The sequence below is a fragment of the Babylonia areolata genome, chromosome 13 (genome assembly GCF_041734735.1).
Source record: "Babylonia areolata isolate BAREFJ2019XMU chromosome 13, ASM4173473v1, whole genome shotgun sequence".
NCBI lineage: Eukaryota > Metazoa > Mollusca > Gastropoda > Neogastropoda > Buccinidae > Babylonia > Babylonia areolata.
Window position 1 is genome coordinate 30,283,331 of NC_134888.1, and position 17,500 is coordinate 30,300,830.

At 47.6% G+C, this 17,500-nt stretch overlaps 1 protein-coding gene across 1 annotated transcript in view; it reads left to right on the plus strand.

Annotated features, from left to right (window-relative positions):
* Positions 1-17,500, plus strand: part of LOC143288737 (uncharacterized) — a 73,265-nt gene that overhangs the window by 39,820 nt on the left and 15,945 nt on the right. Inside the window, exons 17-20 of the mRNA XM_076597362.1 lie at positions 998-1,111; positions 3,642-3,770; positions 6,237-6,389; positions 11,382-11,567. Of these exons, the coding sequence (XP_076453477.1) occupies positions 998-1,111; positions 3,642-3,770; positions 6,237-6,389; positions 11,382-11,567 (582 nt within the window). The remainder of the gene's footprint in view (positions 1-997; positions 1,112-3,641; positions 3,771-6,236; positions 6,390-11,381; positions 11,568-17,500) is intronic.

Consider the following 17,500-nt stretch of genomic DNA (forward strand, 5'->3'; position numbering starts at 1 on the left):
CACTGTTAACACTGTCAACGTGGTTAAGGATGGAGTCATACACTGTTAACACTGTCAACGTGATCAAGAATGGAGTCATGCACTGTTAACACTGCCAACGTGATCAAGGATGGAGTCATACACTGTTAACACTGTCAGCGTGGTTAAGGATGGAGTCAGGCCCTGTGAGGAGGTGGGGGAGAGAGGTCTCTGTCTCTTCACTATTGACAGTATTCTTGTCTGTCTTGTCTTGCAAGATGAAGACACGCACACATACACATATACACGCGCGCGCACAATCACATTTTGGCCACTCAAAGTATATAAACGTGTGCACGTTTAGAAATAGTAACACTAAGAAAGAAAATATAAGTGAATCAAAAACATACGAGTGAATACAAGAAATCAGTTACTGATTTGAATGGCTGGAAATAAATGTTTTCAAAGAGGTTTTCAAAGGACAAGAAACAGCATGGCGGACAGGAAACGGGAGTGCGTTCCGTGAGGAAGAAGCCTGGAAAGAGAAAGTGCGTTTTCCGTTCGGTCTGGTTCCTTCTGATTCATGTCGGCTATACATCGTTGAGGCGATGAACTCAGAAAGCTGAACCAGACTTACAAGTTTAGAAAGCGGAGTGGTCATAAGTTCCGAAAAAACTGTGATGTGAAAGAGATTCATGGGACATGATTTGTGAAACAGGCAGAAAAAGAAGTGGCCCAAGGACAGATCCTTGGGGAACACGGAAGTCTAAGGTTGAGGGTGCCGACGGTTCACTGTAACAGCGAGGTTCCGGCCGGAGAGGTAAGAGCTGAGCCAAGAGAGAGCCGTGCCAGACACACACAAGTATGGGAGAGTTGGTTAATCTTAGTATTATGATCAATCTTGTGTGTGTGTGTGTGTGTGTGTGTGTGTGTGTGTGTGTGTGTGTGTGTGTGATCGCACGCTTTCACTAGCGTGTGTGTAATCATATAATCACAGACTACATCGTGTGTGTGTGTGTGTGTGTGTGTGTTATTTCAGAGGGTTGTGAAGATTTTAGCCCGGACTGTTCCTATTGGGCATCAACTGGGGAGTGCCAGATTAACCCGTTTTGGATGAGCCAGCACTGCCGTAAATCGTGTGGCGTGTGCACAGGTGATGGTCCCATCAGCATCCCCATCCCAACACTCCTCACGGACTAAATATTTTTTCTGATGTCAAGTGCATATCTTTTAGTGACCTGACAATTAAGCATATTGACTGTGCTTTGATGTAGACGTATCTGCATGAAAGTGTGTCTCCACAAGCGACTGAGAACGTTGACGTTTTTGAAAAATGTTCATTCATTATCAGTTGTTTCGCTTGTTAGATTAACGACTTCTCTTTTACGAAGTCCCTTAAGTAATTTTCTGTGATTGCAATTAGATTAAAAAAAAAAAAAATCCCCCACCCCTCTCCCTCATGCCAGGTTTTCCATAACTCGCCATTCATTCACATTCCCCTCCTCTTCTGAACGACAATACTCCAGTGTATACATTAATACTCTTAACAAAATGTCTTCAATCACCGATACGTGTTACACTCACACTCCCATCCCACCCCATTTCTACACTCCCCCCCCCATCCCAACACACCCCACCCCCATCTCAACACTCCCTCCCCACCCCATCCCAACACTCCCTCCCCACCCCATCTCTACACTGCCCACCCTATCCCCATCCCAACACACCCCACCCCATCCCAACACTCCCCCACCCCGATACCAACACTCCCTCCCCACCCCTTCTCTACACTCAGCACCCCACCCCCATCCCAACACCCCCCCCCACCCCCATCCCAACACACCCCACCCCCATCCCAACACACCCCACCCCCATCCCAACACACCCCCACCCCCATCCCAACACTCCCACCCCACCCCATCCCATCTCTACACTCCACCCCACCCCACCCCCATCCCAACACTTCCCTCCCCACCCGAACACTCCGCACCCCCATCCCAACACTCCCTTTCCCACCCCACCACATCGCAACACATTCCACCCCTTCCCAACACTCCCCACCCTCATCCCAACACCCCCCATCCCACTCCAACACTCCCCACGCCACCCCATCTCTATACTCCCCACCCCCGTCCTAACACTCCCCACCCCATCTCTATACTCCCCACCCCCGTCCCAACACTCCCCACCCCATCTCTATACTCCCCACCCCCGTCCCAACACTCCCCACCCCATCTCTATACTCCCCACCCCCGTCCTAACACTCCCCACCCCATCTCTATACTCCCCACCCCCGTCCCAACACTCCCCACCCCATCTCTATACTCCCCACCCCCGTACCAACACTCCCCACCCCATCTCTATACTCCCCACCCCCGTCCCAACACTCCCCACCCCACCCCATCCCTACACTCCCCACCCCCGTCCCAACACTCCCCACCCCTCCCCATCCCTACACTCCCCACCCCATCCCTACACTCCCCATTCCACCCCATCCCTACACTCCCCATCCCATCCCATCCCTACACTCCCCACCCCTCCCCATCCCTACACTCTCCACCCCATCCCATCCCTACACTCCCCACCCCTCCCCATCCCTACACTCCCCACCCCATCCCATCCCTACACTCCCCACCCCTCCCCATCCCTACACTCCCCACCCCTCCCCGTCCCTACACTCCCCATCCCTACACTCCCCACCCCTCCCCGTCCCTACACTCCCCACCCCATTCCTACATTCCCCACCCCATCCCTACACTCCCCACCCCATCCCAACACTCCCCACCCCACCCCATCCCTACACTCCCCACCCCTCCCCGTCCCTACACTCCCCACCCCACCCCATCCGTACACTCCCCACCCCTCCCGATCCCTACACTCCCCACCCCACCCCATCCCTACACTCCCCACCCCACCCCGTCCCTACACTCCCCACCCCATCCCTACACTCCCCATTCCACCCCATCCCTACACTCCCCACCCCTCCCCGTCCCTACACTCCCCACCCCACCCCATCCGTACACTCCCCACCCCTCCCGATCCCTACATTCCCCACCCCACCCCATCCCTACACTCCCCACCCCTCCCCGTCCCTACACTCCCCACCCCGTCCCTACACTCCCCACCCCATCCCTACACTCCCCACCCCTCCCCGTCCCTACACTCCCCACCCCTCCCCGTCCCTACACTCCCCACCCCATCCCATCCCTACACTCCCCACCCCATCCCTACACTCCCCACCCCATCCCATCCCTACACTCCCCACCCCATCCCTACACTCCCCACCCCTCCCCGTCCCTACACTCCCCACCCCATCCCTACACTCCCAACCCCATCCCTACACTCCCCACCCCACCCCATCCCTACACTCCCCACCCCATCCCTACACTCCCCACCCCACCCCATCCCTACACTCCCCACCCCATCCCTACACTCCCCACCCCCGTCCCAGCACCAACACTTCCATGTCCTGTCATTGACATTCTCTGTGTGGTAACGTTCTGTGTGTCATTGACTGTTAAGTGTGTATCTTTATCTGGTTATATGTCTGTGTGTGTGCGTGTGTTTGTGTATGTGTCTGTGTGTTCGTGCTTACATACGTATGTATGCGTGTGTGTGTGTGTGTGTGTGTGTGTGTGTGTGTGTGTGTGTGTGTGTGTGTGTGTGTGTGTGTGTTGTTTCAGTGCCGTGCGAGGACAAGAGAGATGACTGTGAGGCGTTGGCACAGAACAATGGCTGCTCTACCAACTTCAGCTTCATGGTTCAGCACTGTACCAAGACTTGCGACAAGTGCTTCACTGTCAACACACCTGGTGAGTCCTGCCATGCCCTCTGTGTTTCTCTGTGCTGTCTTTGTGTCCATTCCACATGTGCTATGTCCTCTATGTTCCTCTGTCTCCATCCCACATGTGTCATGTCCTCTATGTTCCTCTATGTTCCTCTGTCTCCATCCCACATGTGCTATGTCCTCTGTGTTCCTCTGTTCCTTTGTCTCCATCCCACATGTGCTATGTCTCCATCCCACATGTGCTATGTCCTTTGTGTTCCTCTGTTCCTCTGTCTCCATCCCACATGTGCTATGTCTCCATCCCACATGTGCTATGTCCTTTGTGTTCCTCTATGTTCCTCTGTCTCCATCCCACATGTGCTATGTCTCCATCCCACATGTGCTATGTCCTTTGTGTTCCTCTGTTCCTCTGTCTCCATCCCACATGTGCTATGTCTCCATCCCACATGTGCTATGTCCTTTGTGTTCCTCTATGTTCCTCTGTCTCCATCCCACTTGTGCTGGGTCCTGTCTTTTTCTGACTGTCATCCTCTCTGTCTCATTTAAAAAAAACAAAAACCCACAAAAAGCCAGAAGAAGAAGACAGAGAAATGCAGTCAACTCACTTGACCTCCCTTCCTATCTTCCTAGCGTCCCTTCCTATCTCCCTGACCTCCTTTCCTATCTCCCTGACCTCCCTTCCTATCTTCCTAACGTCCCTTCCTATCTCCCTGACCTCCTTTCCTATCTCCCTGACCTCCCTTCCTATCTCCCTGACCTCCTTTCCTATCTCCCTGACCTCCCTTCCTATCTCCTTGATCTCCCTGACCTCCTTTCCTATCTCCCTGACCTCCTTTCCTATCTCCCTGACCTCCTTTCCTATCTCCTTGATCTCCCTGACCTCCTTTCCTATCTCCCTGACCTCCTTTCCTATCTCCTTGATCTCCCTGACCTCCTTTCCTATCTCCCTGACCTCCCTTCCTATCTTCCTGATCTCCCTGACCTCCCTTCCTATCTCCCTGACCTCCCTTCCTATCTCCTTGATCTCCCTGACCTCCTTTCCTATCTCCCTGACCTCCCTTCCTATCTCCTTGATCTCCCTGACCTCCTTTCCTATCTCCCTGACCTCCCTTCATATCTTCCTGATCTCCGTGACCTACCTTCCTATCTCCCTGACCTCCCTTCCTATCTCCCTGACCTTCCTGATCTCCTTATCTTCTCTGACCTCCCTTCCTATCTTCCTGATCTCCCTGACCTCCCTTCTATCTCCTTGATCTCCCTGACCTCCCTTCCTATCTCCCTGACCTCCCTTCCTATCTTCCTGATCTCCCTGACCTCCCTTCCTATCTTCCTGATCTCCCTGACCTCCCTTCCTATCTCCCTGACCTCCCTGATCTCCTTATCTTCTCTGACCTCCCTTACAGTCATCTTGACCTCCCTGACCTCCATTCCTATCTCCCTGACCTCCTTTCATATCTCCCTGACCTCCCTTCCTCCCTGATGTACCCGAACAGCATGAAGGTGCGGACTGGGAGAGAACTTGCATGTCTTGGTCTCTGACCCTATGACGTGGTCTCTGATCCCACGCCTTGTTCTCTGATCCCTAACGTGGTCTCTGATCCCATGACGTGGTCTCTGATCCCATGACGTGGTCGTGGACTCTGATCCCATGACGTGGTCCCTGATCCCAGGCCTTGTTCTCTGATCCCTAACGTGTTCTCTGATCCCATGATGTGGTCTCTGATCCCTTGCCTTGTTCTCTGATCCCATGACGTGGTCTCTGATCCCATGACGTGGTCTCTGATCCCATGACGTGGTCTCTGATCCCATGCCTTGTTCTCTGATCCCTAACGTGGTCTCTGATCCCATGACGTGGTCTCTGATCCCATGACGTGGTCTCTAATCCCATGACGTGGTCTCTGATCCTATGAAGTGGTCTCTGATCCCATGCCTTGTTCTCTGATCCCATGACGTGGTCTCTGATCCCATGCCTTGTTCTCTGATCCCATGACGTGGTCTCTGATCCCATGCCTTGTTCTCTGATCCCATGACGTGGTCTCTGATCCCATGACGTGGTCTCTGATCCTATGACGTGTTCTCTGATCCCATGCCTTGTTCTCTGATCCCATGACGTGGTCTCTGATCCCATGCCTTGTTCTCTGATCCCATGACGTGGTCTCTGATCCCATGACATGGTGTCTGATCCAATAACTTGGTCTCAGATCATAATTATTGTTGGAGTGCAGTGGAAGAATAGATGACCCATTATAGACACTGGTTTCACGTCTCACAGACAATGATTTACCTGACCTGATAACTTTCCCTCACATTGAAATCACATGTAAAAGAAATGACGAGCCTCAGTGTGTAAATACGCCTATTCAGAAAGTTAGGAGACATTCTTAGTCTGTCTGCCTCTCTTCATGTGTGTGTGTGTGTGTGTGTGTGTGTGTGTGTGTGTGTGTGTGTGTGTGTGTGTGTGTGTGTGTGTGTGTGTGTGTGTGCATTTCAGGGCCCTGTGACGATTTCAATGTGAACTGTGCCTGGTGGGCGGAGCGGGGGGAGTGTGAGGCCAATCCCAACTACATGCTGAAGACCTGCAAACATTCATGCGGTTCGTGTGAGGTGGGCGGCTCCACAGCGGGACGACCAACCACCACTGAAGGTAGGGACGACACCACACCACCACTGAAGGTAGGGACACCACACCACCACTGAAGGTAGGGACACCACACCACCACTGAAGGTAGGGACACCACACCACCACTGAAGGTAGGGACACCACACCACCACTGAAGGTAGGGACACCAACACTGAAGGTAGGGACACCACACCAACACTGAAGGTAGAGACACCACACCACCACTGAAGGTAGGGACATCACACCACCACTGAAGGTAGGGACACCGACACTGAAGGTAGGACCACCACACCACCACTGAAGGTAGGGACACCAACACTGAAGGTAGGGACACCACCACTGAAGGTAGGGACACCAACACTGAAGGTAGGGACACCACCACTGAAGGTAGGGACACCACACCACCACTGAAGGTAGGGACACCACACCACCACTGAAGGTAGGGACACCACCACTGAAGGTAGAGACACCACACCACCACTGAAGGTAGAGACACCACCACTGAAGGTAGGGACACCACACCACCACTGAAGGTAGGGACACCACACCAACACTGAAGGTAGAGACACCAACACTGAAGATAGAGACACACCAACACTGAAGGTAGAGACACCAACACTGAAGATAGAGACACCAACACTGAAGGTAGGGACACCACACCACCACTGAAGGTAGGGACACCACACCACCACTGAAGGTATGGACACCAACACTGAAGGTAGGGTCACCACACCAACACTGAAGGTAGAGACACCACACCACCACTGAAGGTAGGGACACCACACCACCACTGAAGGTATGGACACCAACACTGAAGGTAGAGACACCACACCACCACTGAAGGTAGAGACACCACACCACCACTGAAGGTAGGGACACCACCACTGAAGGTAGGGACACCACACCAACACTGAAGGTAGAGACACCACACCAACACTGAAGGTAGGGACACCACACCACCACTGAAGGTAGAGACACCACACCAACACTGAAGGTAGAGACACCACACCACCGCTGAAGGTAGAGACACCACACCACCACTGAAGGTAGAGACACCACACCACCACTGAAGGTAGAGACACCAACACTGAAGGTAGAGACACCACCACTGAAGGTAGAGACACCACCACTGAAAGTAGGGACACCACCACTGAAAGGTAGAGATACCACACCACCACTGAAGGTAGAGACACCACACCAACACTGAAGGTAGAGACACCACCACTGAAGGTAGAGACACCACCACTGAAAGGTAGAGACACCACACCACCACTGAAGGTAGGGACACCAACACTGAAGGTAGGGACACCACACCAACACTGAAGGTAGAGACACCACACCACCACTGAAGGAAGGGACATCACACCAACACTGAAGGTAGAGACACCAACACTGAAGGTAGGGACACCAACACTTAAGGTAGGGACACCACCACTGAAGGTAGGGACACCAACACTTAAGGTAGGGACACCACACCAACACTGAAGGTAGGGACACCAACACTGAAGGTAGGGACACCACATCACCACTGAAAGTAGGGACACCACACCACCACTGAAGGTAGAGACACCAACACTGAAGGTAGAGACACCACACCAACACTGAAGGTAGGGACACCAACACTGAAGGTAGAGACACCACACCACCACTGAAGGTAGGGACACCACCACTGAAGGTAGGGACACCAACACTGAAGGTAGGGACACCACACCAACACTGAAGGTAGAGACACCACACCAACACTGAAGGTAGAGACACCAACACTGAAGGTAGGGACACCACCCACCACTGAAAGTAGAGACACCGCCACTGAAGGTAGAGACACCACACCACCACTGAAGGTAGGGACATCACACCACCACTGAAGGTAGGGACATCACACCACCACTGAAGGTAGGGTATCACCACTGAAGGTAGAGACACCACCACTGAAGGTAGAGACACCACACCACCACTGAAGGTAGGGACACCACACCACCACTGAAGGTAGAGACACCACCACTGAAGGTAGGGACACCACCACTGAAGGTAGCGACACCACCACTGAAGGTAGAGACACCACACCACCACTGAAGGTAGGGACACCTCACCACCACTGAAGGTAGAGACACCAACACTGAAGGTAGAGACACAACACTAACACTGAAGGTAGAGACACCACACCACCACTGAAGGTAGGGACACCTCACCACCACTGAAGGTAGAGACACCACACCAACAATGAAGGTAGAGACACCAACACTGAAGGTAGGGACACCACACCACCACTGAAGGTAGAGACACCACACCACCACTGAAGGTAGAGACACCAACACTGAAGGTAGAGACACCACCACTGAAGGTAGGGACACCACACCACCACTGAAGGTAGGGACACCACACCAACACTGAAGGTAGGGACACCACACCACCACTGAAGGTAGGGACACCAACACTGAAGGTAGGGACACCACACCAACACTGAAGGTAGAGACACCACACCAACACTGAAGGTAGGGACACCAACACTGAAGGTAGGAACACCTCACCAACACTGAAGGTAGAGACACCACCACTGAAGGTAGAGACATCACACCACCACTAAAGGTAGGGACACCACACCACAACGTACATGTACAGCTATGTACGTGTTGAATACTGTGATGTGTGTGTACCATGTGTACGTGTTGAATACCGTGATGTGTGTGTACCATGTGTACGTGTTGAATGCCGAGATGTGATTTGTGTATGTACCATATGTGCGTGTTGAATGCCGTGATGTGTGTGTAGCATGTATACGTTTTGAATGCCGTGATGTGTTGTGTACCATGTGTACGTGTTGAATACCGTGATGTGTGTCTACCATGCGTACGTCTTGAATGCCGTGATGTGATTTGTGTGTGTACCATGTGTGCGTGTCGAATGCCGTGATGTGATGTGTGTGTACCATGTGTACGTGTTGAATGCCGTGATGTGTGTGTACCATGTGAACGTGTTGAATACCGTGATGTGATGTGTGTGTACCATGTGTACGTGTTGAATGCCGTGATGTGATTGTGTGTACCATGTGTACGTGTTGAATGCCGTGATGTGTTTGTACCATGTGTGCGTGTTGAATGCCGTGATGTGTTTGTATCATGTGTGCGTGTTGAATGCCATTATGTGATGTGTGTGTACCATTTGTACGTGTTGAATTCCGTGATGTGTGTGTACCATGTGTACGTGTTGAATGCCGTGATGTGTGTGTACCATGTGTACGGTGTGAATGCCGTGATGTGATTTGTGTATGTACCATATGTGCGTGTTGAATACCGTGATGTGTGTGTACCATGCGTACGTGTTGAATGCCGTGATGTGATTTGTGTGTGTACCATGTGTGCGTGTCGAATGCCGTGATGTGATGTGTGTGTACCATGTGTACGTGTTGAATGCCGTGATGTGTGTGTACCATATGTACGTGTTGAATACCGTGATGTGTGTGTACCATGTGTACGTGTTGAATGCCGTGATGTGATTTTTGTGTGTACCATGTGTACGTGTCGAATGCCGTGATGTGATGTGTGTGTATCATGTGTACGTGTTGAATGCCGTGATGTGATGTGTGTGTGTACCATATGTACGTGTTGAATGCCGTGATGTGTAAGGAACCTTGGAGTCATTCTTGGCTCAGATCTCAGCATGCATGCTCAGGTAGTAAATCTGATACGCATAGTCGATTGTGAACTTCGTCGCATCAACTCTGTCCGTCAGTACCTTTCTACTGAAACTACTAAAACTCTTATTTCTGCTTTTGTCCTGTCACGAGTTGACTACTGTAATTCTCTTCTCATAGGCTGTCCATGTAATAATCTTCAGCGAATTCAAAAACTTCAAAACAATGCTGCCCGTCTGACTCTGAGTCCCACGTACTGATCACATTTCTCCTCACCTCCGCACTCCACACTGGCTCCCCATTGAAGCGAGAATTGAATACAACGTTGCGGGTCTCTGCTATTCTGCTTTCCACTCCGCAGGACATACTTATCTTTCTGACCTTATCAGTGTTTACACTCCCACAAGAAATCTCCACTCTTCCTCTGACGGTTACCTTTTGAAACTTCCTCGCGTCAATACAAGACCCTATAGTGAAGGTTCTTTCTTCTTTGCTGCTCCTCACATCAAGAACAACCTTCCTTATCATATCCGTGCATCTGATTCTATTTCTGCTTTTCGCTCATCACTAAAGACTCATCTTTTTAAAACCTGTCTATAAGTATTCTCAGCTTCCTTTTCTCCAACACCCATGTCAGCTCACTTTGGATGTATGTAGAGTGGGAAAGGGTGAGTGTGAGTGGGCAGAGGGTTTTGTTGAGAAAGAGTGGCCATGAATGTTTTATGTTACTTGTAATGTTTTCTTTCATGAAAAGCGCCCTGAGCTCTTAGTGAGAAAGGGCGCTATATAAATGTACAGTATTATTTATTATTATCATTATGTGTGTGTACCATGTATACGTGTTGAATGCCTTGATGTGTGTGTACCATGTGTACGTGTTGAATGCCGTGTTGTGTGTGTACCATGTGTGCGTGTTGAATGCCGTGATGTGATGTGTGTGTACCATTTGTACGTGTTGAATTCTGTGATGTGTGTGTGCCATGCATACGTGTTGAATTCTGTGATGTGTTTGTACCATGTGTGCGTGTTGAATGCCGTGATGTGATGTGTGTGTACCATTTGTACGTGTTGAATTCTGTGATGTGTGTGTACCATGTGTACGTGTTGAATGCCGTGATGTGATGTGTGTGTACCATGTGTACGTGTTGAATGCCGTGATGTGTGTGTACCATGTGTACGTGTTGAATGCCGTGATGTGATGTGTGTGTACCATTTGTACGTGTTGAATGCTGTGATGTGATTTGTGTGTTGCATGTGTACGTGTTGAATGCCGTGACGTGTGTATACCATGTGTACGTATTGATTGCCGTGATGTGATGTGATGTGATGTGTGTGTGTGTGTGTGTGTGTGTGTGTGTGTGTGTGTGTGTGTGTGTGAATTTCAGGACCTTGTGTGGATAACAACGAAAACTGTCAAAGCTGGGCAGAATACGAACAGTGTGAGAAAAACCCCGGGTACATGCTGGAAGAATGTAAAAAGTCATGCAATGTGTGCTCTGATGATACTGGCCCTGCGACCACTATGACCCCTGTGACCCCTGTGACCCCTGTGAATACTGTGACCACTGCAGGTGAGGATAAACTTGAAGAGTAGAATTCCGCGCGCGCGCGCGCGCGCGCGTGTGTGTGTGTGTGTGTGTGTGTGAGACACAATGCTCATAACACCGGTCATTCACACAACGATCATAACCAGTTGACAAAATAGGACACAGGAATAAATTTTCATTAATCTAACAAACACAATTAACATTCTCGATTCACTCACGCACCCACTCACACCATTAATGCACCACTCTTATTCCTATTAATCATAAAGACTTGAAAGAGCTGAGTGCGGAGACCAGACGAAGCGAAAGAGTAAGTTATTCCAAAAGCATGGTCCATCGACAGAGAAAGAACGGCGGCCGACAGTGGAGTTTTTGAATCTGGATATGAGTAAACAGAGTGGGTCCGAAGCCGATCAAAGAGAGCGAGATGGAGTTTAGAGGTGAAGGCGGCAACAGAGATAGGAAGGGGCAGGTTTGTGGATACATTTATGACATAGAGTGCTGATCTTGTACTTTATTCTGTGTGAGACAGGGAGCCAATGGAGATGTTGCAAAAGAGGATTGATGCGCTCAGATCTTTTCTTTCTGAGGACACGTCGGGCAGCAAAGTTTTGTATGCGTTGAAGGGACTGAATGGATGAAGCTGCCAAACCAGACAACAGAGAGTTACAGTTGTCAAGGCGAAATAGGATGAGAGCAACGACAAGTCTAGCTATTGCGTCGGTGGACAGATATTTCCGAATGGAACGGATGCACCGCAGTTGATAATAGCAGGATTGATAGGTCTGACTGATAATTTTTTGCATGAACAGTGTGTTGTCAAGGACAACGCCTAGGTTCCTGACTGTGCTGGAGAGAGGGATGGATGTACTGCCAAGTTTGATTGTGTCAGTTGTGATGGAAGAGAATTTTTGTTTAGTTCCTGTGATGATTGATTTGGTCTTGTACGCGTTCAATTGTAATTTATTTAGAGTCATCCAGTTTTGAATGTCCAGGAAACAGTCAGATGTTTCTTGCAAGAGCGAGGACAAATTTTCAGGGGTATCCCCTTTGTGGAGTTCAGTGTCATCTGCATAATAATGATGACTGACATTGTGTTAATAATTTCAGCGATTGGAGTAATGTACAGTGTGAAGAGCACAGGGCCTAAAACAGATCCCTGTGGGACTCCGTGTTTGATTTTAACGGGTTCAGACTGACAACTATCAACTATGACAGACTGGAATCGTTCGGTGAGATATGACTGATCTAACCAGCTGAGAGCAGTGTAAAATGTAAAATGAAGACGGGAAAGAATGATTGAATGGTCTATCTTGTCAAAGGCGGATGACAAGTCGAGAAGAGTGAGAAGGGAAATTTTTACTTTGGTCGGACGCTGGCAGTAGATTTTTCATGATGTGTATGTTGTATAGTTAAGGCAGTGCAGTCCTGGTAACCTCCCCCAACATACGCATTCCCTCCCCGTCTTCCCCCTCCCCCCGTCCCCCTGCACACACACACCATTTCCCGCAATTTTTACATGTTAAGAGGTACCTTGACAAAGAAAATCTGAAAAACTACTAACCTATTTCAAATATACTCTTTTTATCAAAATTATTACTCCTCAGTCATTTGTCATCCAATGACCTTCTTGAGGTGTTCCAATCTGCATACAAACACAACCACAGTACTGAAACAGCCCTTTTACACATGTCGAACACATTAGTGCCTTGTATAGACAGTCTCAATTCTGTCTCTGCTTGATCTCTTGGCATCTTTTGACACGATAGTTCACGATATTCTTCTCAACCGTCTTCATCGTACTTTTGGAATTTCTGGCACAGCCATCTCTTGGTTCAAATCTTATCTTTCTATTCGCACTCGAAGAGTGTTCATCTCAAGTTCTCATTCCGAATCCAGACCTCTGCCTGTTCGATATGGTGTTCTCCAAGGTTCAGTACTTGTTTCAATATTATTCAGTCTGTATACTCAGCCACTGTCCAACATCATCAGTTAACATCAATGTGATTTTCACAAGTTCGCAGATGATACACAACTCACAAAAGCTTCTTCCCCAAGTTCCTTTGCTCCTGTTCGCAAAAAACATAGAATCGTGCATTGTTGCGATGAAAGAATGGATGCTGACTAACAAGCTGACTCAATGATGTCAAGACAAAAGCCATACTTGTAGGCTCTAGGTCTGTGCTTAGTCGTATTTCGGACCACACCTTGACTGTGTGCAATGGTGTTTTTTTTTGTTTTTGTTTTTCAAAATTCTGTCAGAAACCTGGGTGCATATTTTGAATCAGTTCTGTCCATGCATGACCATGTCAGTGATTTATGTAAAACCACAAACTTCCAGCGGAGAAAAATCCATACCATTCGACCATATCTGACTGGTTGAAGCAAACTCTCGGCTTGTCTATTCCCTTATTCTCAGTCGCATTGACTACTACAATTTACAACTCGCTGGTTTTCCTTCTGATCTGATATCACGCCTTCAGGTGATCATGAACAATGCTGCCACAGTCATTTTCAAAAAGTCAGAAAAAGATCATGTTACTCTTCTCTTGCATCAGCTTCATTGGTTGCCCAACCAATACAGAATTCAGTACAAAATTGTCATATTAGTGTGATAGAGTACACTTGGTGGTAAGAGGTTGTTTAATTTATGAATTGATTTTGGAAAAGAGGATTAAAGAATTAAAGATTAAAAGAAATGTAGTTTGGATCAATTTTGTCATGGATCAATATCCTGTCAGTGACGCAACTTTTGTAGCCCTGTTGTTATGAACCGAATGGTTTATTATAATAAAGGGGACTGTACCAAAGAATTACTGATGACCTGTATTACAGGATAGAAAAGATCCACGCGCAGGCCAGGGGCATTTAGCAGGCCAGTCGCAAAAGGATTTTTCAATTGTTTTATTTACAATAGTAAAGTAAGTAAAAAAGGAGAAGATAAAGAAAACTGTGTGTGTGTGTGTGTGTGTGTGTGTGTGTGTGTGTTGTGCCTTTTTCCTGCGATTATTCATGGCTGCAATTTGTAGTATTGTACTGGTTTATAGAGATGTTTTTTCTACTTCTATGTCCTCATGTGTTCGTGTGTGGTATACACTATAGTATATGTGAGGCGCTTAGAGCCCATTATATGGGGAGTTTGCGCCATATAAGTACAATATATTATTAGTATTATTGTTGTTGTTGTTGTTATTGTTATTATTATTATGATGATGATGATGATGATTATTATTATTATTATTATTAAGTTGAATAAATCAATTTTAAAATAATGATAGTTAATTACTAAGGCAATTAGATAAAAATTTGAAATGGCCCGCGTTCTGGGAGGATTGATATTGGTCAGCTCATTCTTTCGTTTACATACGGCGGACTGCCACCCGCCCCCACCCCCCATCCCAGACCCCTTCCCCGTGAATAAAGTCCTGACGAATCGCAGGCCTTCAAACACAGAAACTGATTTCAAACGTACATATTGTTCCAAAGACCACAGAGACTTTTAGGAAATTACTGCGGGCAGCATCAACTAGTTACCGTGGTCTTTTAGGCGTGGGGGTGACGGGAGCTGGGGTGGGGTAGGTACAAGCACTGAAGTTAGTTTTAGTTTCTTTTGTTTTTGTTTCTTTTGTGGTGAAAACTGCGATTTAACCAATGGCAAGAAACACCCTAGCCGGTGGCGAAAGGCATATCAATGTCAAAAGGGAACTGAAACCCGAGGGAACACACACACACACACACACACACACACACACACACACACACACACACGCACACACACACACGCACACACACACACACACACACACAAATATTGAGAGACAGAGACACTTTCCCACGCACACGTATAGACACACACACACACACACACACACACACACACACACACACACACACACACACACACACACACACACACACGACAAACCAGAAATTCTCAAGCGCTGTAAGGAACCGTGTGGATTTTTTCCCCGTGGTCAGCTCCTAAGCAGAATTTTGTGCTCAAACTGGAAGACCCAATCGAGGATCGTCCTGACCAACATCACAATAAAAATACCTGTATATCTCAGCTGGGCTGAAGCTGAGATGATAAAGAGTAGAGCGTTGTGAATTATTCCCAAACCGAAATGGGATCCCATAGCAGCATATTCATCAACCCCATCACAATAGAAAATGAAATATCCATAATTCTGGGGCACGGAAATTGGGCATCAGTAACTGGCTCTCGACACGATGGAGTATTTGTGTTTATATTTGATTATTTTCTAAACATGCAACCATGAATTATTTTATGCTACATTCCCCGAAGGAAAGAAGGCTCGCAACTTCTGTTCAACAGTTTTATTTACTTTGCCAAATCTACTGACTTCATATTGCATGCCAATCGTGAGCAAGAAAAGTGCTGTTTTCTTCCAATATTGCCGGACATCTTGGAAAAGCAAAAATATTTTAAAGCATGTTTAAATAGGCTAAAATTTAGATAGTAAGAATTATTTGCGTTGTCTTAATCATTTTCTTCACTGAGAAAAATATTAGGTACGAAACAATCACAATAATGCGTCATACATCCAAAATATCAGTATTCGTGAAGGACGTACAGTACAACTACCGCACTGAAAAGTATGTGTCCAGAATGGAAATGCGCTATAACAAAATTGAAAGGAAGTGGGTCCCATACATGAGATTATTAAATGATTTAAATGATTAGTACGGTACATCGGAATATATAAGAATGGTTAAAGAAACTAATTTTTATGCCATTATTATGGCTTTCTTATTTTCATTTTATTATATATTTTATTTTTGTATACAACACTGCCAACCACATGTACAGACATACCGGCGACAGGCGAATTTCTGCAACACCATGTGCTAAATCTCAATTATCATTTATTTCTCTGTGTTGAAGTATCAAATGCCTTGGTGTCTTGAGTCAACATTCAAGTGTTTGTGTGTAACCCTTTTTGTTTGCCTCTGCCATTGATAGGAGCCGCGCGCGCGCGCGCGCGAGCGTGTGTGTGTGTGTGTGTGTGTGTGTGTTGACTTTTTGATAAGACTGCTTTTTTTTCATGACTAGGTTTGTACATTCTGGGAATCTAGGAATCAAGGTAGTTGCTTTCGGTGTGGTCCTGTGCCTTGGAAGCAAATGCCACAGGGCAGTTGTCTTGGAGTAGGGCTGCACCTACACCTTTTTGACTTGCATCTACTTCCAGGGTGACAGGTTTCTTTGGGTTGTAGAATGCCAGACACGCTTCAGCTGACAGGCTTGGCTTCTGTTCCTCGAAGCAGTAGATATGGTCCTCATGAATGATGAATGGTGTGTCTTTCTTGAGGAAATCTCTCAACGGCTGTGACTTGTCGCTGAAATTGGGCAGGTAGGAGGCCATATAGGTAGGTCATCATAGCCAGGAATCGCTGCATGTGTTCTTTGTTTTGAGGCATTGGCATTTCCTTGTTGGCCCTTACCTTTGCTGGGTCTGGTTTGATTCCTTCAGCAGAGCAGATGTTTTCAGAAAATGAAATCTGTGATTTCTTGATGTGACATATTTCAGAATTGAAAAACCAGTGCAAGTATGTAGCAGTTAATGTTTTCTTGACAGAAAATGGATGGAGAATATAATTATCATAAGTTCAGTGTTGCCAGGATGAGATAACTCCCAATCAGGGAAAAATAACTCGGATTTTTAGGGGGAAATTGCATAAAATATTTTGAAAAAAATGGAAGAAAATTCAGGTTTATTTATCAAATAGGTGGAAGTGGTATTAGAATATTAGCAAATGTATAAGGTGCAACATCCAAATGCATTTATGTTCTTTCCTCCACCATCATGTTATTTCAAACACAAACACTATACATAAACACTCACATAAACCACACACACACCCACACACCCTCAAACACCCACAAACTATCACACAATAGCACAACATGGAAAGCTCACTGTCAACAATGATTCGGC